The sequence below is a fragment of the Ranitomeya variabilis genome, chromosome 1 (genome assembly GCF_051348905.1).
Source record: "Ranitomeya variabilis isolate aRanVar5 chromosome 1, aRanVar5.hap1, whole genome shotgun sequence".
NCBI lineage: Eukaryota > Metazoa > Chordata > Amphibia > Anura > Dendrobatidae > Ranitomeya > Ranitomeya variabilis.
The window spans coordinates 268,778,909-268,805,281 of record NC_135232.1 but is presented as its reverse complement, the minus strand read 5'-3'; the positions used below and the strand labels follow the sequence as shown (position 1 = coordinate 268,805,281).

The following is a 26,373-nucleotide window of genomic DNA, read 5'->3' as shown; positions in this document are numbered from 1 at the left end:
TAGTGTAGCAGAAAATAACCAAATCCCAATTTATAGATGCATGTAGCTGGAATCATAACACTTTGCATGCAATAAAACAAGTCCTTTTAACAAACTTTGTTAATTTAATAATTCTGCTCACTTATGAAATGTATCAGCATGTAGTCAGATCACTTCCCTGCTCATTTGTTATACTTGTCGTACAGGAGCTTGGGAGCCTCTGATATACCAATCTAATCTGGTTTTATATCCCTCTTTGAGCTCAGGAGGGAGTGACTGATGCTCCTTCATGTGCATTATTATTGACTCATGTGCTTCTTTGAACAGATCTGCTCCGATTGCTTCCTCCACTCTTTGCTTCCAGGCTGACAACTTGGGCTTGTCCTCAAAAACATCAATCCCACATGCAATTGCCTGTAAATAAAGAGTTGTGATAATACACTAGATATTAAAGGGAACATCCAATTCCTGCTGCACAAATCAAGCTTTCAATGTGAGAGAGGGGCCATGGGACCCACTCTGCATGCTGGGATCCCACAAACCCGGATGTTCAAGATCAACTTTTGCTAGAAAGTTGAGACCTGGGGCATTAGGGTCTGTTCTGCAGACTTCTGACAATTCATAGTTAGAAAAATCACCAGTCTGGGGCTGCCCATTCTTTTATTAATTAAAAGGGGCAGCCCACCCTTACTAAAAAAAAAAAAATGAATAAAATAAGGTAGCCCTAGATTGGTGATTGGATCTCTTTAAGCCATTCTGTAAACTAGCAATTGATCAAGTTGCAGATCAGATAGGCATTAAATGTAATACGTCGGTTGATTCATGCTTCTCAAACCACAGGCAGCATGTATGAGAATATGGCTACAGACTGCAGCCAGGTATAATTTTCTAAATAGTTTGAAGAACTGACCGGGGAGCATAAGCAGAGATGAGACCAGTCCTGTGCCGTACCTGGCTGTCTTTTGCCAGGACCACTCCAGTAAATTTACAAGTGCTTCAACACTAAAGAGACCTGTCAATCACCTGGAGCGGTGCTGGGAAATGATAGCCAGGAGCAGCCCAGGCCTAGTCTCGTATCTGCCTATCGTTCTGGGCCGGCTCTTCAAACTATACCTTCTACAAACGCCGGAGTGTTTCATATAGTTTTATACCTGGCTGCAACCGTTCATTCTGCCGGTGTTTGGGCAGCAGGAATTACTCACACGCTCCTTTTAAAAGGTGGTTGTCTACTACTGGACAACTTATACTACTATGACTTCTGGACCCCATAAGAAAAAAAGGATGAATACTACGCTCCTACCACAGCTGCATTCTTCCAGGGATGATGGCGATTGTTGTATCACGGGACTGACCGTTGTTGTGAATTCTGCTCTTGGGCTCCCTCCGGTGGTTGTAAGTGGTACTGCTGCTCCTTTGGATCTCAGCAGTCATCAGGTGCTTTCACTTACTACCAATTCTGACTGGGCTATTTATTCTGGCTAGATCCTTTAGTCAGTGCCAGTTGTCCATTGTTTCTGAAGGATTCACATCTCTGCTTGGTTTCTCCTGCTATACTGTACAAATCATCAAAGATAAGTCCTGGCTTTGTTTTTGCAGTCCACATGCTGTGGACCTTATTGCTCAGTGCATTTCTATTTTTTTTCTTGTCCAGCTTCGTCTGTGTAAGGATTTATTCAGCCAAGCTGGAAGCTCTGGAGATGCAGAGTTACCCTCCATGCCTTTAGTTAGGTGTGGAGATTTTTGTATTCTCTGTGGTGGATATTTTGTAGTATTTTAATACTGACCGCACAGTACTCTGTCCTGTCCTTTCTTTTTAGCTAGCGTGGCCTCCTTTGCTAAATTCTGTTTTCAGTCTGCGTATGTAATTTCCCTCTCCTCTCACAGTCAATATTTGTGGGGGGCTGTCTATCCTTTGGGGATTTTCTCTGAGGCAAGATAGTTTTCCCGTTTCCTTCTTTAGGGGTAATTAGTCCTCCGGCTGTGACGAGGTGTCTAGGGAGTGACAGGAACATCTCACGGCTACTTCTAGTTGCGGTGTTAAGCTCAGGGTCTGCGGTCAGTATAGAGGCCACCTTCTCCAGAGCTCGTCCATGCTGCTCCTAGGCCACCAGATCATAACAGACCGTCACATGACCCACTGGCAATAGTAATGCCAACATGAATGGAAGGGCACCACTTCAGGTGCCGATTATCCACTGTTTTATTTTAAATGGGGTCCGAAATGATTGAGCAGTGGTTGTCTAATAGAGATTATAGTGGGAAAACAAAATAGAGAAAATAGTATTTACTCACTTGCATAATTTCTGCAATAGCAACCACATCCGCAATGGAGATCTCATCCCCTGCAAAGAATTGTTTGTCCTGCAGGAATTTAGTTTCTATGGCTGTCAAAGTCCCATTAAGCTCGGATAGAGCAGGATTTAAATTTTCAGGTGCGGCTTCATGACCATGGACATATGGAGTCATGGCCTGGAACAAAAATGAAGGAGTACTTATATTTTATTACAACTACATCCTACTGTAACAAATATTACCGTATATACTCATGTATAAGTCGACCCAAGTATAAGCCGAGGCACCTAATTTTGCCACGAAAAACTGGGAATATTTATTGACTTGAGTATGCATTGTCCCCTTATCCCTATCCTGGTATGCATGGCTCCCCATCCCTGACCTTGTATGCATGGCTCCCCGTCCCTGTCCTCGTATGCATGGCTCCCCATCCCTGTCCTGTATGCATGGCTCCCTGTCCCTCTTTGCATGGCTCCTTATCCCCTATCCTTATATGCAGGGAAGGTAAGTAGGATGTGTGCTGGAAGCCAGCGGCTGCGGCTGTAACTGTGCCCGCTATAAGAGAAATGAATATTCACTGCCAGTACAGTGAATATTCATTTCTTTTTAGAAGCGGGCACAGGCTTTAGCCGCATCCGCCGGCTCCTGCCTCTGTGACCAGCTTCGCCGCCGCTCCCCCTCCCCCGCCATCTTTCTGGGACAATGACTCGTGTATAACCTGAGGGGGGCGTTTTCAGCACAAAAAAGTGTGCTGAAAAACTCGGCTTATACATAGTATATACGGTAATTAACATCAATTTACAATCATAAATTGACAGTATGCATTTCACATATAAAAGGCAGGATGCCCATAGAATTACTGAAACAACCTTGCACCACCATAACTTGGTGATTGCTTAGGGGGGCCCTCCACTGGGAGTCCCGTTATCCTGACCCTGGGGTTTTCAAGTGCTCTTTTAAAGGCGTTTTCCCCACAAATAAAGTTAATTTTAGTCACTATAATCAATAGATCTTGGAATAATAATACAATTGAACATGTTTAAATAAATGTTTTTCCTGTGCTGAGATAATCTTATACATGTGCCCCTGCTGTGTAATGGCTGTGTCTGACTGTACAGAAACAAGGTCTGATCATACCACAGCTCCTGGCAAGAAAGTATGCAGACAGGACAGCACACGATCGCAGCTGATTCTTTCTGTGAAGTAAAACACGTTTAAAAACATAAAAACAGGCAGTGAAATGTATTACCTCACAGAAAGAATCAGCTGTGATCCCATGCTGTCCTGTCTATATACTCATTTCCTTCCTCCCCTGCCCAGGAGATGTGGTATGATCACACCATGTTCCTGTATGGTCAGACACAGCCAATCAACTACAATGTTTCGGTTTCTTTTCTCTTTCACACCCATACTACTCTATTTTTCCCTACCTCCTCTAATCCCCGCACCTAGTAAGGAACTAGTAATTTTACCCTTCATTGTCCCCAGCCATCTCACCTCCTCCTCACATCTGTTTCTCCACATACAACCCTTTTTCGCCAGACATACACGTCCGCGTCATGTCCTATCCTGCTCCAACCTTCTAACGCTCTGTCTGCTACTCCTCATTGCTGGTGATGTATCCCCAAATCCTGGCCCTCCTCAACACATCCCCACACTCATTTCTAACCCCCTGCCAAGATCTTCTGCATGTTTTCCCAATCGTGATAACCTCATACCCATTCATCCAGCCCCCACTCCACCGATCCCCCTACCTGGAGCACTATGGAACGAACGCTTCGTCTGCAACAAACTGCCATTTATCCATGACCTCTTCATCACCAACAAACTCTCGTTCCTTGGCATCACTGAAACCTGGCTCACCCCCTCTGACTCAGCCTCTCCGGCTGCACTTTCCTATGGCGGATTCCACCTTTCTCACACCCCTCGCCTCAGCACCAAACGTGGTGGAGGAGTTGGCTTGCTCCTGTCCAACACCTGCTTCTTTACTCCAATCCTGCTACCACGCTCCGCTACTCTTCCATTGTTTGAGGTGCACTCCATCCGCATCTATTCCCCCTCCAACCTCCAGCTGGCTGTCATCTACCGACCCCCAGAACTAGCCATCTCCACCATTCTCGACCACTTCACCACCTGGCTACTTCATTTCCTATCTGCTGACATCCCCACTATCAACATGGGTGACTTCAATATCTACATTGACATTTCCACCTCAGCTGCCTCTAAACTTTTATCGCTCACTGCTTCCTTCGGCCTCACTCAATGGTCTTCTGCGGCCACTCACAAAGATGGTCACACCCTAGACAATATCTTTACCCACTTCTGTTCCCTTACTAACACACCCCTCACCCTGTCTGACCACAACCTACTGACATTCTCTTCCCTCTCCTCTCCTAGTGCACAACCTCCACTCCACAAACTCACTCACCCTCGCAGAAATCTTAAACACCTCAATTTACAATCACTCTCTGAGTCACTTCTCCCTCTTACAGACATAGCTTCCCTTCATGACACAGATGCTGCTGGCACTTTTTATAACACCCCAATAATAGCGACACTCGATTCGGCCTCCCCTCTCATGCATAGCAAAACTCGTACTATCAACAGACAGCACTTGCTGACCAGCCTGACCAAAGAACTGAGACGGGCTTCCAGGGTCGTTGAGCGGAGATGGAAGAGATCCCACTCTGCCGAGCACTTCATTGCATACAAGCAGTCCCTCGCCAGCTTCAAGTCCACGCTCACTGCCGCAAAACAAACTTACTTCTCATTTCTCATATTCTCCCTGACTCACAACCCTAAACAGCTTTTCAACACTTTCAATTCGCTACGCCGTCCCCCAGCACCTCCTCCCTCTCCTCTCATTTCTGCTGACGACTTAGTATCGATCTTCTGTTTAAAGAAAGAGGCAATCAGAGAAAGCTTTGGCCCACAGCACCCAATGCCCCTCTTAGCGGCTCAACCCTGTTCCTCCAAAACCAGCTTCTCCACCATGACAGAAGATCAGCTCTCCACCCACCTGTCAAGATCACACCTCACCACTTGCACGCTTGATCTGCTCCCGTCCCACCTCATCCCAAACCTCACCACAGTTTTCATCCCAACCCTAACACACCTCTTCAACCTCTCACAACTGGTGTCTTCCCCTCATCCTTCAAACATGCCAAGATCACAACCATCCTCAAAAAGTCCTTCCTCGACCCATTCTCTGTTTCTAGCTATCGCCCAATATCTCTTCTCCCTTATGCCTCAAAACTACTGGAACAGAATGTCCATCTTGAACTGTCCTCCCACCTCTCATTCTGCTCCCACTTTGACTGGTTACAATCTGGCTTCCGACCCCATCACTCAACTGAAACTACCCTAACTAAAGTCACCAATGACCTACTAACTACCAAGAGCAAGCGACACTACTCTGTCCTCCTTCTCCTGGACTTGTCTCCTGCAACTTTTTTTTAAATCAGATACATTTTTATTTAACCAAACTCAAGGTACAAAGCAATAAAACAAAAATCGCAATGAGAACAACATTAACAATGGTCATTAGTTTCAGAAATTCCCTCCTTCCCTTCCCCTCTCCTTCCCTTCCATTACATGCAAGAGCAGCAAATGATGCATGTTAAGGTACCGTCTCACAAAACGATTTACCAACGATCACGACCAGCGATACGACCTGGCCGTGATCGTTGGTAAGTCGTTGTGTGGTCGCTGGGGAGCTGTCACACAGAGAGCTCTCTCCAGCGACCAACGATCAGGGGAACGACTTCGGCATCGTTGAAACTGTCTTCAACGATGCCGAAGTCCCCCTGCAGCACCCGGGTAACCAGGGTAAACATCGGGTTACTAAGCGCAGGGCCGCGCTTAGTAACCCGATGTTTACCCTGGTTACCAAAATAAACAAACAGTACATACTCACCTTTCGGTGTCCGTCAGGTCCCTTGCTGTCTGCTTCCCGCTCTGACTGAGTGCCGCCGTAAAGTGAAAGCACAGCACAGCGGTGACGTCACCGCTGCGCTCTGCTCTCACTGTACGGCGGCACTCAGTCAGTGCAGGAAGCAGACGGCAAGGGACCTGACGGACACCGGAATGTTAGTATGTACTGTTTGCTTTTTTTTTACATTTACGATGGTAACCAGGGTAAACATTGGGTTACTAAGCGCGGCCCTGCACTTAGTAACCCGATGTTTACCCTGGTTACCAGCGAAGACATCGCTGAATCCGTGTCACACACACCGATTCAGCGATGTCAGCGGGACCTCAACGACCAAAAAAAGGTCCAGGCCATTCCGACACGACCAGCGATCTCACAGCAGGGGCCTGGTCGCTGGTACGTGTCAAACATAGCGAGGTCGCTACTGAGGTCGCTGTTGCATCACAAAACTTGTGACTCAGCAGCGATCTCGCTAGCGACCTCGCTATGTGAGACGGGGCCTTTATTCCTAAGTTTGTCTTCTGCCTTTGACACTGTGGACCACTCCCTCCTGCTACAGATTCTATCATCTCTTGGCATCACAGACTTGGCCCGATCCTGGATGTCGTCATATCTAACAGACCGAACATTCAGTGTCTCCCTCTCCCACACCACCTCCTCCCCCCTACTCTTCTCTATCTACACCTTCTGCCTGGGACAGGTCATAGAATCCCACGGTTTGCAGTATCATCTCTATGCGGATGACATGCAGATCTACCTATCCGGACCTGACCTCACCTACTTACTCACCAAAATCCCACACTGTCTGTCTGCTATCTCGGCCTTCTTTTCTGCTCGCTTTCTAAAACTGAACATGGACAAAACAGAATTCATCATCTTTCCCCCATCTCACTCTACCCCTCCATCAGACCTATCCATCAATGTCAATGGCTGCTCACTTTCCCCAGTCCCGCATGCTCGGTGCCTCGGGGTGATCCTTGACTCTGCCCTCTCCTTCAAGCCACATATCCAAGCCCTTGCCTCCTCCTGTTGTCTCAAACTCAAAAATATTTCCCGGATCCGGGCATTCCTTCACCACGAAACCACAAAAACACTAGTGCATGCACTTATCTACCGCCTTGACTACTGCAACTTCCTACTCTCTGGCCTCCCCTCTAGCACTCTGGCACCACTCCAATCCATCCTACACTCTGCTGCCCAACTAATCTACCTGTCTCCCCGCTATTCCCGTGCCTCTCCCCTGTGCCAAGCCCTTCACTGGCTTGCTATCATCCAGAGACTCTAGTTCAAAGCCCTTACTATGACATACAAAGCCATCCACAACCAGTCTCCTTCATACATCTGTGGCATGGTCTCAGGGTACTTACCTACATGCAACCTTCGATCCTCACAAGATCTCCTTCTCTACTCCCCTCTTATCTCTTCTTCCCACAATCGCATCCAAGACTTCTCCCGTGCTTCCCCCATACTCTGGAACTCTCTACCCCAACACATCAGACTCTCGCCTACCATAGAAACCTTCAAAAACAACCTGAAGACTCACCTCTTCCGACAAACCTACAGCCTACAGTGATCCTCAACCTACTGAACCACCGCACAACCAGCTCTACCCTCTCTTCGTGTATCCTCACCCATCCCCTCCAGACTGTGAGCCCTCGCGGGCAGGGTCCTCCCTCCTTCTGTACCTGTTAGTGCCTTGTTTTTTGCTCATGTTTATTGTATTTGTTTATATTTTCCCCCTTTTTCACATGTAAAGCGCCATGGAATAAATGGCGCTATAAAAAATGTATAATAATAATAATAGTTACACAGTACACAGGAGGGGCACATTTATAAGATTATCTCAGCACAGGGCCATTGTATTTAAAAAGATCCAATTGTGGAAATTATTATTATTCCAAGATCTATTGATTAAAATGTACTTTGTTTGTGTAAAAACTCTTTTAATTTAAAGATGGCTGTGCATATGCACCACTGCTCCAGTCTCACTTTTGTACTGCTGGTGCAGAGTACAGCATTTGGCCGGGGTCAGACTTGAAATACAGCCTCACACACTGGTCCCAATTGCTGGCAGCAGTGCCGGCCTGCCGGGTATTGATGCGCGAGTATCTCGCATTGCACACGCAAGTCTGACCCCGGCCTTAGGCCAACTATGCAAGTTGTAAAGAAAAGATAAGAAGCTGTGGCAGCCATCACTCCAAATAGTGCACTTCAGAGTGTGGCCTCCATTTCTTCATATGCCAAACAGTGCAAACAATCCACCAGAAGAGACTGAACACTGGGCCACCCAAACTCCTATCCAAATTCCAAAAACCATACCTTGACCCAAAACACTCTGCCACCGTTGGGACGTGTATTTTCATGATGCCAAGACAGGTACTCATCTACATGAGCACGTTTCTGGAGGTCTGATGGGTACCAGTGATCAGGGGTGTTATACTTGTTAGCTAGATATTGCAGGATTGCAGTGCTGGAAAGAGAATGAAAACACAAACTATTAGGGTAAATATATAATTATGTACACAACATTAATGATAGTTGCTGGATCATCACATGTTCTGGATTACTAGGCAGTTGTTAAAAACGTACCAAGGACACGAGGAATAAAAAAAACAATATTAAACATTGTTCACACACTATTATTGTGACAACTGAGACTCTATTCCATAGATGTGAATTATTATTATTATAGCACCATTTATTCCATGGCGCTTTACATGTGAGGAGGGGTATACATAATAAAAACAGGTACAATAATCTTAATCAATACAAGTCACGACTGGTACGGAAGGAGAGAGGACCCTGCCCGCGAGGGCTCACAAACTACAAGGGATGGGTGAGGATACAGTAGGTGAGGGTAGAGCTGGTTGGGCAGCGGTTTGGTCGATCGGTGGTTACTGCAGGTTGTAGGCTTGTCTTCAGGTTCTTTGAAAGGTGAGGTTTCTGCAACAAGAGCATGCATTTCACCTGGCACCTTTCAGAAATATGATTCAGATATTTCTGCAACAATTCTGTTGTGGGTAAACTTTCCTTTAGAGTAAATTAAAAAAAAAAAAGGTTTTCTGGAGCATTAGGGGTTATCTTCTGCTGTATTCCCTTTGTAAAATACACAGTAATTATAATGTGCAGTCAGTAAATGAATTCATAAATGAAAATGTAACAGCAACTTAATCCAAGATTATAAGGGTTAGGAAGTGATCTAAACATGGATTTGTAGCATCTGCTATGCAATCCCAATGTTCAAAATGTAATATACTGTTACTCCATTTTGTAGTAATAATGAGTGAGAACTGCCATCTGAGAGAAAAAATCCAATCCGAGCGATTATTTTATTTTTTATGTAAAATACCTTTATTTTTTATTCCTGATATACGCTCTCTGGAAACTATTCACATACTTAATGTACATAACTACTTAATGTATATATTAATGGTGGAATTAGAACTGATAACTGTAAGTAAACATATCTAGGCTATACAACAGGGCGCAGATCATCAGGAAATAGACTTTATATTGGGAGGGACGGAGAAGGATGGTATGTTTTATTTTGTTTTGTTTTTATTTTCTATATCATCATCTTCATAAAAAAATGTATCCAACATCACCTCTTCTCCCTTCCTTCATAATTACGTCTGTGCAGATCAAACCCTGTTGCATCAGTTTTTCACGTAAAAAAAAAGAAAATCTACAGTTAAAGAAAAAATATATATATATATATTCTTTAGAATGAAGTTTGATAAATTTGCTTTAACATATGATTCTTTACCTCTCCCCCATTGTGAAGTCTCCATCCTTGAGAGCCGGCAACTTACGAAGTGGATTCACCTTGCCAAAATCTTCTTTCTTCTGTTCTCCTAAAAAAAGGATTCAAGTATTGTAATCTGTATCCAGGTCAGAATATTTCCAGAAATGAGAAAGAGAGTGCGAGAGAGAGAGAGAGTGCGAGAGAGAGAGAGAGAGAGAGACAGAAAGAGACATAGAGACACAGAGAGACAGAGAGAGACACACAGAGAGAGACATAGAGACACAGAGAGACAGAGAGAGAGATACACACACACACAGAGAGAGAGAGACAGAGAGAGAGACAGAGAGAGAGACATAGAGACACAGAGAGAGAGAGAGACACACAGAGAGAGAGACAGAGAGAGAGAGTGCGAGAGAGAGACATAGAGACACAGAGAGAGAGAGAGAGAGACACACAGAGAGAGAGACAGAGAGAGAGAGTGCGAGAGAGAGACACAGAGACACAGAGAGACAGAGAGAGAGAGAGACAGAGAGAGATAGAGACAGAGAGAGACACAGAGAGAGAGAGACACAGAGAGAGAGAGAGAGGGAGAGAGACACAGAGAGAGAGACAGAGAGAGAGACAGAGACACAGAGAGAGAGAGACACACACACACACACACACACACACACACAGAGAGATTTTTTTCCCACATCATTCAAATGCAGTAAAATAAACACGGAAAAACACAATATTTTACGATGCATTATTTCTGACAAGAGACACTTCTTGGTGCAGAAATGTCTGCAGCAAATACTAAAAGGGGTTGTCCGGCCTTAGGGTACAAGTCTAGAGTAATTCTAAGGCCGCAACCATCTAGTCGGCACGTAACTGTGTGGATGCAAATCAGATACTTGTGATTACGTACCCGCCATCGGAGAATCCTCACAGTGCGCAGTGCATGTGATGTGAGGATTTGCAAGTGTGTCACACCATGCAGACTTGTACCCCAAGGCCGGACATCCCCTTTAAGGGGAACCTGTCATGTCAAAGAAAGCTATTAAGCTGCAGACATGGGGTTAACCAGATTTCCATGGCCGAGCAGCAGATACAAGCCTTATATCACCAAGCACAACGCCTAGATGGAATGGGGTACAGCACGCCGACACTGGAATCTGAAGCAGTGGAAACATATTTTGTGGAGTGACAAATCACACTTCTGTCTCTGGTGGAAGAGTCTGGATTTAAGGAAAGCCAAGAGAATGTTACCTGCTCTACTGTAGTGTGCTAATTTTAAAGCTTAGTGGATGAGGGATACTGCCATGGAGTTATTTTTTTAGGGCTTTGCAATTTAGAGTCCCAGGATGACTGTGCACACTACACAAAGCAAGGTCCAGCATGGTTGGGCAGATTGTGGAAGAACTTGACTGGAGTCCTGACATCAACCCAATGAAGTGGTGGTGGATAGGGTTGAGCGACTTTTACTTTTTCAGGATCGAGTCCGGTTTTGTGAAACCCGACTTTGTCAAAAGTCGGGTCGGGTGAAATCGGCCGATCATTGCGAAAAGTCGGGGGCCGACTGAAACACGAAACCCAATGCAAGTCAATGGGGAATAAAAGTCAGCAGTGAGTGGAGGACAGGAAAACACCTACAGAGCCCATTTTAATGTAAAAAACATCAATTATTGTTACTTAAGCTTGACAATCTTAATTAACCTTATAATAATAGTTAGGTATTGAAAATTGGGGGTCATTTGGTTAAAGTTGCGGGGGGGGGGGGGGGTGGATGGCTGGCTCAACTTTTTCTTGGGCCCAGGAAATGTGGAATACATCACGGCGGTGGAGCAGGGAGAGGTAAGTATTTCAACTTTGCAAGTGTTGTGATCCTGAGCAAGCAGGGGGGGCACACTCGTTCGCATTGCCACTGGCACAGGGCCCCTCAAAGTACGGCGTTGTGTTTGCTGGCGGTGGCGCCTCCCACCGGCAGTGACACTTTTGCGTACTATGACGGGCCCTGTGACAGTGACGTCGCCAACGAGTATGCCCCCCCACCTGATGAAGGAACCTGCACTTTCATATGCACCTTCCTCTTTGTCCCCGTGTAAGGTGGTATAGTATGCGGGAAGGGGGACCTGACTTTCAGCAGGGTCAGATTCTGGCTGTGTAGAGTGCAAGGGGAATGTAGTGGTCTGGGTCAATGTACCAGCAGACCCATCAAGCAGTGGCTGGGTAATAGGCAGGATGAGGAGGAAACACAGATATAGGCCCAAAATAAAAAAGGAGGCTAAAAGCAGGAAAAAATTGGTTACAGGAGTAAACAGGCAGCATTGCTTTGTTCAGTGGAGGACAACAACAAGCAGCAGCAGACACCGTTAGTAGGGCCCAACCAAACTAGTAGGCCAAATACAGTTTCAAATTCTAAATATAGGCCGAAAGCCTGTAGATTGAAACTCAGCTTTGTTTCTTTGAGGAAACCAAGAGGCAGCAGCAGACGTCACTAGGCCCAAACCAAGAACCAGGCCAAATGCAGTTTCATATTGTTGATAGAGGCTGAAAGCCTGTAGATTCAAACGTAGCTTTGTTTCTTTGAGGAAACCAAGAGGCAGCAGCAGACATAACTAGGCCCAAACCAAGAACCAGGCCAAATGCAGTTTCATATTGTTGATAGAGGCTGAAAGCCTGTAGATTCAAACGCAGCTTTGTTTCTTTGAGGAAACCAAGAGGCAGCAGCAGACGTAACTAGGCCCAAACCAAGAACCAGGGCAAATGCAGTTTCATATTGCTGATAGAGGCTGAAAGCCTGTAGTGTTGTGAATTCCGTTCTCGGGCTCCCTCCTGTGGTCATGAGTGGTACTTTGTGAGTTCTGTTCATGGGCTCCCTCTGGTGGCTTTGAGTGTTACGGCTGGTCTGTAGCTGGACTCCAGCTGCCTCGTTTCCTGCTAGGCTTGCTGCCTATTTAACTCCACCTGGACCTTTACTTGTTGCCTGCTGTCGTTGTACTCAGTACTGGTTCAGATCTCTCTGGGACTTCCCTTGTGACCTGTCTCCTCTTGGAGAAGCTAAGTTCATACTAGTCCATTTTTGCTCATTGTTTCTTGAAAATGTTTCTCAGTATATGATGAGTTCAGTCCAGCTTGCTTATATGCTATTTTATTGGTAGCTGGAAAGCTCTGGGGTGCAGAGTTGCGCCCCTCACATCGTGAGTCGGTGTGGGGGTCTTTTTGTATTCTCTGCGTGGATAATTTTTGTAGTATTTTATACTAACCGCACAGATTCCTTGCTATCTTCTGACTATTTAGTTATTAGTGGGCCTCATTTGCTAAAACCTGTTTTTCATTTCTATGTTTGTGTTTTCCCCTTAACTCACCGTTATTATCTAGGGGGGCTGCCTACACTTTGGGGAAAATTTCTCTGAGGCAAGTGAGGCTTTGTTTCTCTCTAGGGGTAGCTAGTTTCTCAGGCTGTGTAGAGGCGTCTAGGCCGAGTCAGGAACGCTCCACGGCTGCCTATAGTGTGTGTTTGATAGGATCAGGATTGCGGTCAGTAAAGTTCCCACATTCCCAGAGCTTGTTCTTATTTTTGATTGCCCATCAGGTCAGTTCATGTGTTCTTTACCACCAGGATCATAACACTGTAGATTCAAACGCAGCTTTGTTTCTTTGAGGAAAGCAAGAGGCAGCAGCAGATGTAACTAGGCCCAAACCAAGAACCAGGCCAAATGCAGTTTCATATTGTTGATAGAGGCTGAAAGCCTGTAGATTCAAACACAGATTTGTTTCTTTGAGGAAACCAAGAGGCAGCAGCAGACATAACTAGGCCCAAACCAAGAACCAGGCCAAATGCAGTTTCATATTGTTGATAGAGGCTGAAAGCCTGTAGATTCAAACACAGCTTTCTTTAGTAAAGGTAGAGTGGGTACACCCACCTGTCCAGGCAAACGGCACTTGCACGGGTGCTTGCGCCAAGTGGTGACCACGGTCCTATGGGGGGAGTCAGCCCATTTAGGGAGGTATAAAAATGGCCTATGGTGGACATTCAGCAGCTGCAAATGGAGGAATTGGCAAAGTCAGTAAGAGGTGGGCAAAAGCGAGTCATTTATCACCCAAGCTAGGTGTCAGCAGGGGAAGGTGGGGCAAAAGAATTGGCAATCCATGATTGGTTCATTTTAATGAAGGTTAGATCATCTACATTTTGGGTAGCCAAACGTGTCCTTTTTTCGGTCATTATTGAACCAGCAGCACTGAAGACTCTTTCTGAAAGCACACTGGCAGCAGGGCAAGCGAGCTCCTGTAATGCATATTCTGCCAATTCGGGCCAGGTGTCTAGTTTAGATGCCCAGTAATCAAAGGGGAATGACCTGTGAGGGTGAACATCGATAAGGGATGAAAAATAGTTTGTAACCATACTGGACAAATGCTGTCTCCTGTCACTTTGAATAGATGCAGCAGTACCTGTTGTGTCAGCGGTCATTGAAAAATCACTCCACAACCTTGTCAGAAAAACCCTCTGTCCAACGCCACTTCGGATTTCGGCACCTCTAGCACCTCTGTCATGTTGCCCCCTACGGCAAGTGTGAGGACCATCACCGCCTCTGTGTGCTGGGAATGCCTGAACCAAACGGTCTACAAGAGTGGCTTGTTTGGTAGCCAATATTTGCTCAAGGTTCTCATGTGGCATGATGTTTTGCATTTTCCCTTTATAGCGTGGATCCAGGAGGCAGGCCAAGCAGTAATCGTCATCGGTCATCATTTTGACAATGCGGGGGTCCCTTTTTAGAATACGCAAGGCATACTCAGCCATGTGGGCCAATGTTCCTGGTGTCAATTCACTGGTCCTGCTGGGTTGAGGAGCACTTTCTTGGAAATCCACATCACAAGTGTCCCGCAAGAAACCTGTACCTGACCTTGCAACGCCACCAGTTTCAAGTGGCCCCTGAGAAGCATCCTCCACCCATACATAGTCATCCCCATCATCCTCCTCCTCATCCTCTTCGACCGCCACCTCGTCCTGGACAGTTCCCTGACCAGACAATGGCTGACTGTCATCAAGGATTCCCTCCTCCTCGGCTGCAGACGCCAGCTCCTTGATGAGCGTCAAACTTTGCATCAGCAGACGCATAAGTGGGATGCTCATGCTTATGATGGCGTCGTCTGCACTTGCCAGCCGTGTGCATTCCTCGAAACACTGAAGGACTTGACAGAGGTCTTGTAGCTTGGACCACTGCACACCAGACAACTCCATGTCAGCCATCCAACTGCCTGCCCGTGTATGCGTATCCTCCCACAAATACATGACAGCACGCCTCTGTTCACACAGCCTCTGAACCATGTGCAGTGTGGAGTTCCACCTTGTTGCAACGTCGATAACTAGGCGGTGCTGTGGAAGATTGAGCGATCGCTGATGGTTCAGCATACGGCTGGAGTGTACGGGCGACCGGCGGATGTGCGAGCAAAGTCTTCACACCTTCAAGAGCAGGGCTGGTAACTCCGGATAATTTTTAAGAAAGCACTGGACCACCAGGTTCAAAGTGTGAGCCAGGCAAGGTATGTGTTTGAGTTGTGAAAGGGCTATGGCAGCCATAAAATTCCTTCCATTATCACTGACTACCTTGCCTGCCTCAAGATGTACACTGCCCAGCCATGACTGAGTTTCTTGCTGCAAGACCTTGGCCAGAACTTCCGCGGTGTGTCTGTTGTCGCCCAAACACTTCATTTCAAACACAGCCTGCTGACGCTTCCCACTAGCTGTTCCGTAATGGGACACCTCGTGTGCAACACTGGCAGCTGCGGATGGAGTGGTCGTGTGACAGCGCTCTGTTGACGAGCTTTCGCTTCTGGAGGAGGAGGAGGAGGTGGAGGAGGTGGGGTGGCGAACGTCTACAGCCAACTGTTTCCTAGATCGTGGGCTAGGCAGAACTGTCCCACTATTGCTGTCCCCTGTGGACCCTGCATCCACGACATTAACCCAGTGCGCCGTGATGGACACGTAACGTCCCTGGCCATGCCTACTGGTCCATGCATCTGTTGTGAGGTGCACCTTCCCACTGACAGACTGCCTCAGTGCATGGACAATGCGGTCTTTGACATGCTGGTGGAGGGCTGGGATGGCTTTTCTCGCAAAGAAGTGGCGACTGGGTAGGTCATAGCGTGGTACTGCGTAGGCCATCAGGGCTTTGAAAGCTTCGCTTTCAACCAACCGGTAGGGCATCATCTCTAACGAGATAAGTCTGGCAATGTGGGCGTTCAAACCCGGTGTATGCGGATGACAGGATGAGTACTTTCGTTTCCTAACAAGAGTCTCTTCTAGGGTGAGCTGGACTGGAGAGCCTATGGTGGAACTAGCGGTGGTGGTGGTGGTTGTGGACATGGCAGATTGAGAGTGAGTTGGTGATGTTAGCCTACATACGGTGCTTCCTACCAATAACCTGACTCCCTGACTGCTTTGGCCTAGCGACGATCCCTCCACATTTGCTGATGCTGGTGTACTAATCGGTGGGCTTACAGTGAGGGAAGCAATGTTGCGGTGCTGACTACCTTCATTCAGACCTGGTGCACCAATGGTAAGGGACGTTAGGTAGTTAGTCCTGGCTTGCAAGTGCATGCTGTTTAAATGTCTATGCATGCACGTTGTATTTAAATTGTTAAGAATCTTCCCTCTGCTAAAGGTCTTTGAGCATTTTTTACAGATCACTTTTGACTGATCATTGGGATCTTGGTTAAAAAAAAATGCCACACTGCACTCTTCCTACTATGGAATTCCTTTTCAGGCATTGCACGCTGTGCAACTTTCACAGGATGGCCACGCTGTCCTAAAACTGGTTTTGTCAAACGTTTTTTGCCTGATACGGGCCTGCCAGATGACAGCTGTTGCGATGTAGATTGGTGCTGCTGCGGATAACCCTCCTCCGCTTCTGAGCTACTGGCAGCGCCACCCTCTTCCCCCAATGGCTGCCAATCTGGGTCAACAACTGGGTCATCTATCACCTCCTCCTCCTCAATGTCATGTGCACCTTCCTCAGTGTCACCGTGTAAGGTACTATAGCGTTCGGGACAGGGCACCATAGTCTCATCAGGGTCAGATTGTGGCTCAGCAAACTGCGAGGGCAATGTAGTGATCTGACTCAATGGAACAGCATCATAATCTAGCTGTGGCTGTGCATCAGTGCACTCCATGTCCGAATCTTCTTGTAATGGGCAGGGAACAATTTCCCTTTCTAACCCAGGCACGGTATGTGTAAAGAGTTCCATGGAGTAACCTGTTGTGTCGCCTGACGCATCCTTCACTTTTGGTTTGGGAGAAGCACACAAGGAAATGTCTTGTTACTGACCGGGAGCATCCACTGACGACTGGCTGCTGTGACATTTCGAACTTTGGGAAGAGGAGGCCAAAGAGCTAGAGGCTGAGTCAGCATGGAAAGCCAAAACTTTTTCCTGCTGCTCCGGCTTTAAAAGCTGTTTTCCTACTCCCAGGTAAGGGAGCCTTCGAGGCCTTGTGTAGCCAGACGATGACGCAGGCTCAACACCTCCAGCCTTAGGTGCTACTGTTCTTTTGCCACTACCACCAGATGCAGCACCACCATCAGTACCAGCTGACAACCCCCGCCCACGGCCTTTTCCACCAGACTTCCTCATTTTTGGGGGGGAGACACAGAAGCACAACTCTGGCCCAGTGGTATAACTGTAAACTATCAACGTGGCAGAAAGTGGCTGCCTGATATATATGACACACTAGCAGTACAGCAGAATATACACTGTGTGCGAATTTTAATCTCCCTTTTTTTGGGGGGAGACACAGAACCACAACTCTGGCCCAGTGGTATAACTGTAAACTATGAACGTGGCAGAAAGTGGCTGCCTGATATATACGACACACTAGCAGTACAGCAGAATATAAACTGTGTGCGAATTTTAATCTCCCTTTTTTGGGGGGGAGACACAGAACCACAACTCTGGCCCAGTGGTATAACTGTAAACTATCAACGTGGCAGAAAGTGGCTGCCTGATATATACGACACACTAGCAGTACAGCAGAATATACACTGTGTGCGAATTTTAATCTCCCTTTTTTTGAACGTGCCAGAAAGTGGCTGGAATTATTATTTAAAAAAAAAATAAAAAAATAGGAAGCTCCCTACAATGAGCTCAGGACAAGTATGGCAGCAATAAAAAGGACTGCTGAACACAAAAATGTGGACAAATAAACAAGATAGGTAACTGTGCAGAAAGGAGCAACAGGAATTTTGCTTTTAAAAAAGCAGTTGGTTTGCACAGCACCGTGCACTAACTGCAGCAAACTCTCCCTATGCTCAGATCGGCAGAAGTAAGATGGCGGTCGGCGTGCACGCCCCTTTATAGCCCCTGTGACGCCGCAGACAGCAAGCCAATCACTGCCATGGCCTTGTCTAAGATGGTGGAGACCAGGACCTATGTCATCACGCTGCCCACACTCTGCATCCTCATTCATTGGCTGAAAAACGGCGGTAACAGCGTCATATGAAACGCGACTTTGGCGCTCTGATCGTGTACGGCATGGCTGATCCTACACTAGGATCGGTTCGGGTTTCGTGAAACCCGACTTTGCCTAAAAGTCGCCGATTTATGAAAATGACCGATCCGTTTCGCTCAACCCTAGTGGTGGAGCCTATTAATCTCCGCTCCTTTCATTCTTCATGGGACTACCGGAGATTGCCGAGTACTGCGTGGTGTAGCCTTACCTGTGACATTTACATTGATGTCCTATCGTCAGGTATAAGTCATCAATGTCTGAACAGAGGGTCAGTTGGGTCATACCCTCACAGATCAATATAAAAGTCCTGGACAAACGTTAAACTTTGTTGCTAAAACCCTAATTTAAATCTATATTTGAAACGAAAAAACTGCAATATAAGTTTACTGAAAGCTGAATTCACATGCTGCAGATTTGGTTGCAGAAAGCTCTGTAACCACCTCACTTCTCTGCAACAATCCAATTCAGATAGAGCGGATTTATAGATAACCCCTTAATGGCCGCCAATATGTCTTTTTACTGACCTGAGACATAAGAAACTAGCATCCCCATATACAGGTGATAATCCAGCAGCTGTCGCTGGACACTATAGCTGACAACTTGCTGCATCAGCCACGATCAATGTTGGCTCAGACTATGGTCGTTTAACTCCTTAAATGCTTCTGTCAATAATGACTACAGCATCTAAATGGTTAGACTGTGGGGGCTTTCTCTTTCACTCCATTGGCACCCTGAGATCTTGACTGCGGTCCTGATGTTTGCCATGGCAGTTCATGCCCAAATAATGACCTTACAGTCTGCTGGCTAAAGAGGCCTGTGGATCACCCCCGTGTAGGGCTAGGGGTACTCGGTACCGGGTCCTTCGGTTATCAAAGTGGATGTCACGGTGGCTGACCCGGTCCGTGGCCCAAGGGACGTCCGTGTAAAAGGGAAAGGTCTTTAAAGGGATATGTTCGTGACGCCACCTGTAGTATTCGGTCAGGGTGACAGACGCTGCTTTAAGGGGTCCGCTGGGGTGATGTTATTGCAGCTAGATGGTGTACCTTCCCACAGGTGAAGTGTATCCCCAGGGCTTCCCAGTGTGTGGATGGTGGATGGTGAAAGGTGCAGTGAAGAACGAGGACACAAGGTTGCAGTCTCTTTACCTTTTTACTGAAGGCTTCAGCATCCACAGTCCAGAGCACCAGATCACAGGGCAGGCAGAGTCCGGTCGGTTTGGAGGCAAGTCCAGAGTCCCCTTATCCAGGTGGAAATCAGTAGCCTTCCTCTAGCGCCTTGGTGTTGTAGTACCTTATTGCTGAGCCTCTCATAAGGTCCTCACAGATGTTCTAGATGTTATGTCTCTCTCTCTGTCCCCCTGATGGATAGGACAACCCGTATGACCGGTGACATGAGGCTTTTTACATGGACTCTATCATGCCCCGACCTCTCGTGGGTGCCACCTTGCCTCCTGGATATGGGGCGGATCAGTAACGTGAAATTAGCTGTCCTGCCAGTCTCTGGAGCAAGGCATAAAGGACTGTTGCTCCCTCGGTGTTCCGGCTACCGGATCCTGCGTCTCAGAAGGAGGCAGCCTGTGCAGGGCAGAACTCCTTCTGGTTTCCGCTCCTTTTGCTATGACTTCTTTCTCACCCTCTCTACAATACAGTTCTCTGTTCGTGTCCTTTCTTAGGAACTGCCGCACATGGGGCAGGCGCAGCTCCGTGACCTTCCGTCTAGGCCTCTGACAGGCTCCCACCCCTGTCAGGGACCAACTTCCTGAGTGGAGCTCAGATAGCAACTGCCTACCTTCCTCTCCAGGCCACCAGTTTTACCTAAGTGTGAAGAGTGCCCTAATAAATAGGAGCATAGCTCCCCCTGGTGGGCTGGAGTATGAAATGTGTTGTATGTTTGTGATACCTGGTAAAGAGATCTCCTTTATTGCCTCCAAACGTAACATCACTCCCCCCTAGAGGAGAATGATATTACTGCAACGACCAGGACCCTGGGGCGCTGCACTTATTCAAAAGTTATCAAAATTTAGGTGGTGAAAACAAACTTTTTCATTCCTGTCATGTCACTTTGCATTCATTCCTGCAAAGCACCTGGAGGGTAAATAAACTACCTGACAGTAGTTTTCAATATGTCGGAGGGTGTGGTTTTAAAAATTGTATCATATTTGGGGGTTTTCCAATATATAGGACCCCCAAAGTCACTTCAAACCTGAATAGGTCCCTCAAAAAATTAAATGGTAAATTTCCTTGATAAAAAGGAAAAATTGCGGCTACATTTTTAAACCTAAAAGGCTAACAAAATAAAAGAAAATTTTACAAATGGTGCTGATATAAAGCAGGCATGAGGGAAAGTTATTTATTAATATTTTTCTGTGCTGTGACTATTTTGATTAAAAAGATAATCATTTAACCCCTTAGTGACAGAGCCAATTTGCAGCTTAATGACCAGGCCAATTTTTACAATTCACATGGTAATTTTATGATGTTATAACTCTGGAACGCTTTAACAGATCGCGCCGATTCTGAAATTGTTTTTTCGTGACATATTGTACTTCATGTTAGTAATAAAATGTATTTGATATTTCTTACCTTTATTTATGAAAAAAATGGATATATGGTTAAAAAATTTTGCAATTTTCAAACTTTGAATTTTTATGCCCTTAAATCAGAGAGATACATCACACAAAATAGTTAATAAATAACATTTCCGACATGTCTACTTTACATCAGCACAATTTTGGAAACAATTTTTTTTTTTAGGAAGTTATAAGGGTTAAAAGTTGACCAGCGATTTTTCATTTTTACAACAAATTTTACAAAACCATTTTTTTTAGGGACCACCTCACATTTAGGCCGGGATCACACATACGTGAGATATGGCCGAGTCTCGCAGGTGAAAACCCAGCTCTGGCACCGGCACTCCGGAGCTGAGCGTGCAGCCGCGCAGCCAGGGTCGGACTGTCCATCGGGCAGTTCTGGCAAATGCCAGAAGGGCCGGTGGCAGTAGTGGGCCGCTTGAGTGTGCCGCTGTCGGCACACTCCCCCCGTTGAGGGCACACTCCCGGCCCCGCATTCAACTATACCGCGTCATAGACGCCGGTACAGTTGAATGCAATGATGGAGGAGAGAGCGTCTGCTGATGCTCCCTCTCCCATCATTCCCCGCTCTGCCTGCCGCTGACACTGCGGGTGCGCGATGACGTGATATCATCGCGCACCTGCTGTGTGACCGGGCGGGCAGACTGCAGCTGCTGAGACCGGAGCCAGGAGCAGCAGCGCAGGGCAAGAGGTAAGGTGAGTAGAGTGGTTTTTTTTTTATTATTACATATCAATGAGTGATAACTGGATTGTGGGGCTGCATTACATTCTATGGGGCAGTGTTGCATTACATGATTCTATGGGGCTGGGCTGCATTACATTCTATGGGGCAGTGCTGCATTACATGATTCTATGGGGCTGGGCTGCATTACATTCTATGGAGCAGTGCTGCATTACATGATTCTATGGGGCTGGGCTGCATTACATTCTATGGGGCAGTGCTGCATTACATGATTCTATGGGGCTGGGCTGCATTACATTCTATGGGGCAGTGCTGCATTACATGATTCTATGGGGCTGGGCTGCATTACATTCTATGGGGCAGTGCTGCATTACATTCTATGGGGACTGGCTGCATTACATTCTATGGGGGCTGTGCTGCATTACATTCTATGGGGGCTGTGCTGCATTACATTCTATGGGGCAGTGCTGCATTACATTCTATGGGGCAGTGCTGTATTACATTCTATGGGGACTGAGCTGTAATGCTGGATACAGCTGTAATTATATGTTATATAGTCGTGTTACACTCCCCTCACTTCTTGTAACCTACAATTGTACAAAGATATTATACAGTCACCAGGCGACAAGTGGGCCTGTGTGACTTCAAATGCCAGGGCTGAATTTTAGTCCCAGTCCGGCCCTGCGCACAGCAATACATGGAGCTGCACGCTCCGCTCCAGAGTGTCGGCGCCAGAGCTGGGATTTCACCTGCGAGACTCGGCCGTATCTCGCGTATGTGTGATCCCGGCCTTAAAGTCACTTTGAGGGGTGTTCATGACTGAAAATACCCAAAAGTTACATAATTCTAAAAACTACACCCCTCAAGGTACTCAAAACCACATTCAAGAAGTTTATTAACCCTTTACGTGCTTCACAGGAACTGAAGCAACGTGGAAGGAAAAAATTAACATTTAACTTTTTTTTACATTTGACTTCAGAACCAATTTTTTTATTTTCACAAGTGTAAAAGAGAAAATTAACCACAACATTTGTTGTGCAATTTCTCCTGAATACGTTGATACCCCAAATGTGGGGGTAAACCACTGTTTTGGAGCACGGCAGAGCTCGAAAGAGAAGGAGCACCGTTTGACATTTTCAATGCAGAATTGGCTGGAATTGAGATCGGACACCATGTCGCGTTTGGAGAGCCCCTGATGTGCCTAAACAGTGGAAACCCCCCACATGTGACCCCATTTTGGAAACTAGGTCCCCCCAAGGAGCTTATCTAGATGTGTGGTGAGCACTTTGAACCCCCAAGTGCTTCACAGAAGTTTATAACACAGAGCTATGAAAATAAAAAATAGTTTTATTTTCCTCAAAAATGATTTTTTAGCCCACAATTTTTTATTTTCACAAGGGTAACAGGAGAAATTGGACCCCAAAAGTTGTTGTCAGGTTTGTCCTGAGTACGCCGATACCCCATATGTAGGGGGGGGGGACACTATTTGGACACACATCGGGGCTCGGAAAGGAAGTCGTGACGTTTTAAAATGCAGACTTTGATAGACAGGTCTGTGGGGGTCATGTTGCGTTTACAGAGCCCCTGATGTACCTAAACAGTAGAAACCCCCAAGTGACCCCATTTTGGAAACTAGACCCCTCAAGGAGCTTATCTAGATGTGTGGCTTCACAGAAGTTTATAATGCAGAGCCGTGAAATAAAAAATAATTTTTTTTCCACAAAAATTATCTTTTCACCCCCCAAATTTTTACTATCACGAGGACAACAGGAGAAATTGGACCATGAAAGTTGTTGTGCAATTTGTCCTGAGTACACTGATAAACCATATGTAGGGGGGGGGGCACTATACGGGCACACATCGGGGCACGGAACGGATGTCGTGACGTTTTAAAATGCAGACTTTGATAGAATGGTCTGCAGGCATCATGCTGTGTTTGCAGAGCCCCTAATGTGCCTAAACAGTAGAAGCCCCCCACAAGTGACCCCATTTTGGAAATTAGATCCCCCCAAGGAGCTTATCTAGATGTGTGGTGAGCACTTTGGACGCCCAAGTGCTTCACAGAAGTTTATAATGCAGAGCCGTGAAAATAAAAAATCTTTTTTTTCCCCACAAAAAAATATTTTTTAGCCCCCAATTGTTTTTTATTTTCCCCAAGGTAAAAGGAGAAACTGGACCCCAAAAGTTGTCCAATTTGTCCTGAGTACCCTGATGCCCCATATGTGGGGGTAAACCACTGTTTGGGCGCACGGCAGAGCTCAGAAGGTAGGGAACAGAATTTGACTTTTTGAACGCAAAATTGGCTGGAATCAATGGTGGCACCATGTCGCGTTTGGAGATCCCTTGATGTGCCTAAACAGTGGAAACCCCCCAATTCTAATTCCAACCCTAACCCCAACACACCCCTAACCCTAATCCCAACCCTATCCATAACCCTAACCACAAACCTAACCCTAATCCCAACCCTAATCCCCAAACACCCCTAACCCTAATCCCAATACACCCCTAACCCTAATCCCAAACCTAACCATAACCCTAACCACAAACCTAACTCTAATCCCAAACCTAACCCTAATCCCAACCTTAACCCAACCCTACTACGAACACTAACCCGAATCCCAACTCTAACCCTAACCTTAGCCCCAACCCTAGCCCCAACTTTAGCCCCAACCCTAATCCTATCTTTAGCCTCAACCCTAACCCTAATTGGAAAATGGAAATAAATACATTTTCTTTATTTTATTATTTTTTTCCTAACTAAGGGGGTGATAAAGTGGGGGGGTATTTACTATTTTTTTTATTTTGATCACTGTGATAGACCCTATCACAGTGACCAAAATTAACCAATAGGAAAAAATCTTCCTACTGTTGCCGGGTGCCGGCCGGCAGATCTCGGCGGGCGCACTACGATCACATCGGAGGACAGAGAAATTAAATAGCACATCTGACTTTTTTTTTTCTTTTTTGCGGTCACCGGTATACGGTTAATACTGGCGATTGCAACCCAGGGGTCGGTAAAAACCGACCCGAATCATGTTCTTTGGGATCTTAGCTACCCCCGGCAGCGAAGACCCCGAGATCTGTTGTGTGCCGGCTGGCAGATCTCGGCGGGTGCACTGCGCATGTGCCTGCCATTTTCTTTCCGGGAGAAGATGGCGGCGCCCATGGGGGGAAGCAGGAGGGCCGAGGAGCAGCTGGAGACACTGGTAAGTATCGGAGAGCGATCGGAAACCCTATTTCTCTGTCCTCCGATGTGTGATCACATCGTACAGAGAAATTAAATGGCACATCGGACTTTTTTTTTCTTTTTTTTGCGGTCGCCAGTATAAGGTTAATACTGGTGATCGCAACCCGGGGTTGGTAAAAACCAAGCTAAGACCCCGAGATCTGCTGGGTGCCGGCTGGCAGATCTCAGCGGGTGCACTGCGCATGCGCCAGCCATTTTCTTCCCGGGAGAAGATGGCAGCACCCATGGGGGGGGGGAAGCAGGAGGGCAGAGGAGCACCGGGAGGTACTGGGGAGGGATTGGGGACCCTATTTCTCTCTCCTCTGATGTGCGATTACATCGGAAAACAGAGAAATTAAATGGCACATCAGACTTTTATTTTTTTTGCGGTCGCCGGTATACGGTTAATACCAGCAATCGCAACCCATGTTCTCTGGTGTCTCTTCTACCCTCGGCAGCCGAGACCCCGGATAAAATTCGACTCTAGGGGGCGCTAAACACTTTTTAACAGTGCTGTGGTTTAAGTACCCTTTAAGTACCCTTAACTGCCGCATATCGGCGGTCGTTAAGGGGTTAAAGTTTGAATACTGCAAATTTTTTTTCCATTTTTTTCAAATTTCTGAATTTTTTATAAACAAACACAAAACATATCTACCTAATTTTACCTAAATTTACCATTATCTTAAATTATAATGTGGCACGAAAAAAGCTATTTCAAAACCACTGGAATTGTTGAAGTGTTCCAGAGTTATTACCATATAAAGTGACATTGATCAGATTTAAAAAATTTGGCCCTGTCACTAAGGGGATAAAGTGCCCCAGAATCAGTCACCATTGCGGCTTTGGGCGATCTGTGCCCCTTATGCCGCTGCCTCACAAAAAGCTCCTGGGTGCATGGATCATCTACCACGTCACCGATTAACAGGGCTGCAGTGCAGGGGCCCCTGGGGCCACACCGGACAGTCACCTCTGACCCAGCTACCTGCCTGACTGCTGATGTAAAGGATGCTCTGCCTCTTAGTCCGGCACTGAAGCAGTCGGTGCCGGACTAAGAGGCAGAGCATCCTTTCCATCAGCCCGCACACTTCTGACACCATCTATTCAGAGAACGCATTGCAGCAGCTGCAAGTCTCAAAAGTTTCATGCCAAGAACTGCCCCCCGCCCTCACTTCACAAGACCCCCGACTGACCTAGGAGCAGCAGCATCTTCTGGTTTTTAAAGGGGATGTTGTTAGCCTTGGCGAAGATGTACACCGCGCGGCAGGGCTGGGAGAGCAGGTCCAAGTACAGGGTCAGGTCCGACATGATGACACACCAGAGTCCGGTACTCTGCACTGAGGCTCCGGGAATTTAAGGACTCTGGTTACTCAGCAGTGCCCACGCCCACGGCACGGAGCATCGCCCACCCCATGCTCTCATCTTTGCGCTGCCTATGGCTCCATT

At 46.7% G+C, this 26,373-nt stretch overlaps 1 protein-coding gene across 1 annotated transcript; it reads right to left on the bottom strand.

Annotated features, from left to right (window-relative positions):
* On the bottom strand, positions 1–26,373 carry LOC143793922 (glutathione S-transferase theta-3-like). Its single transcript, XM_077280856.1, has 5 exons — positions 26,121–26,373; positions 9,969–10,056; positions 8,522–8,672; positions 2,272–2,448; positions 1–393 (listed from the first exon to the last, which is right to left on the bottom strand). Exons 1-5 carry the CDS (start codon positions 26,233–26,235, stop codon positions 169–171), a joined length of 756 nt encoding a protein of 251 aa, XP_077136971.1. The 5' UTR covers positions 26,236–26,373; the 3' UTR covers positions 1–168.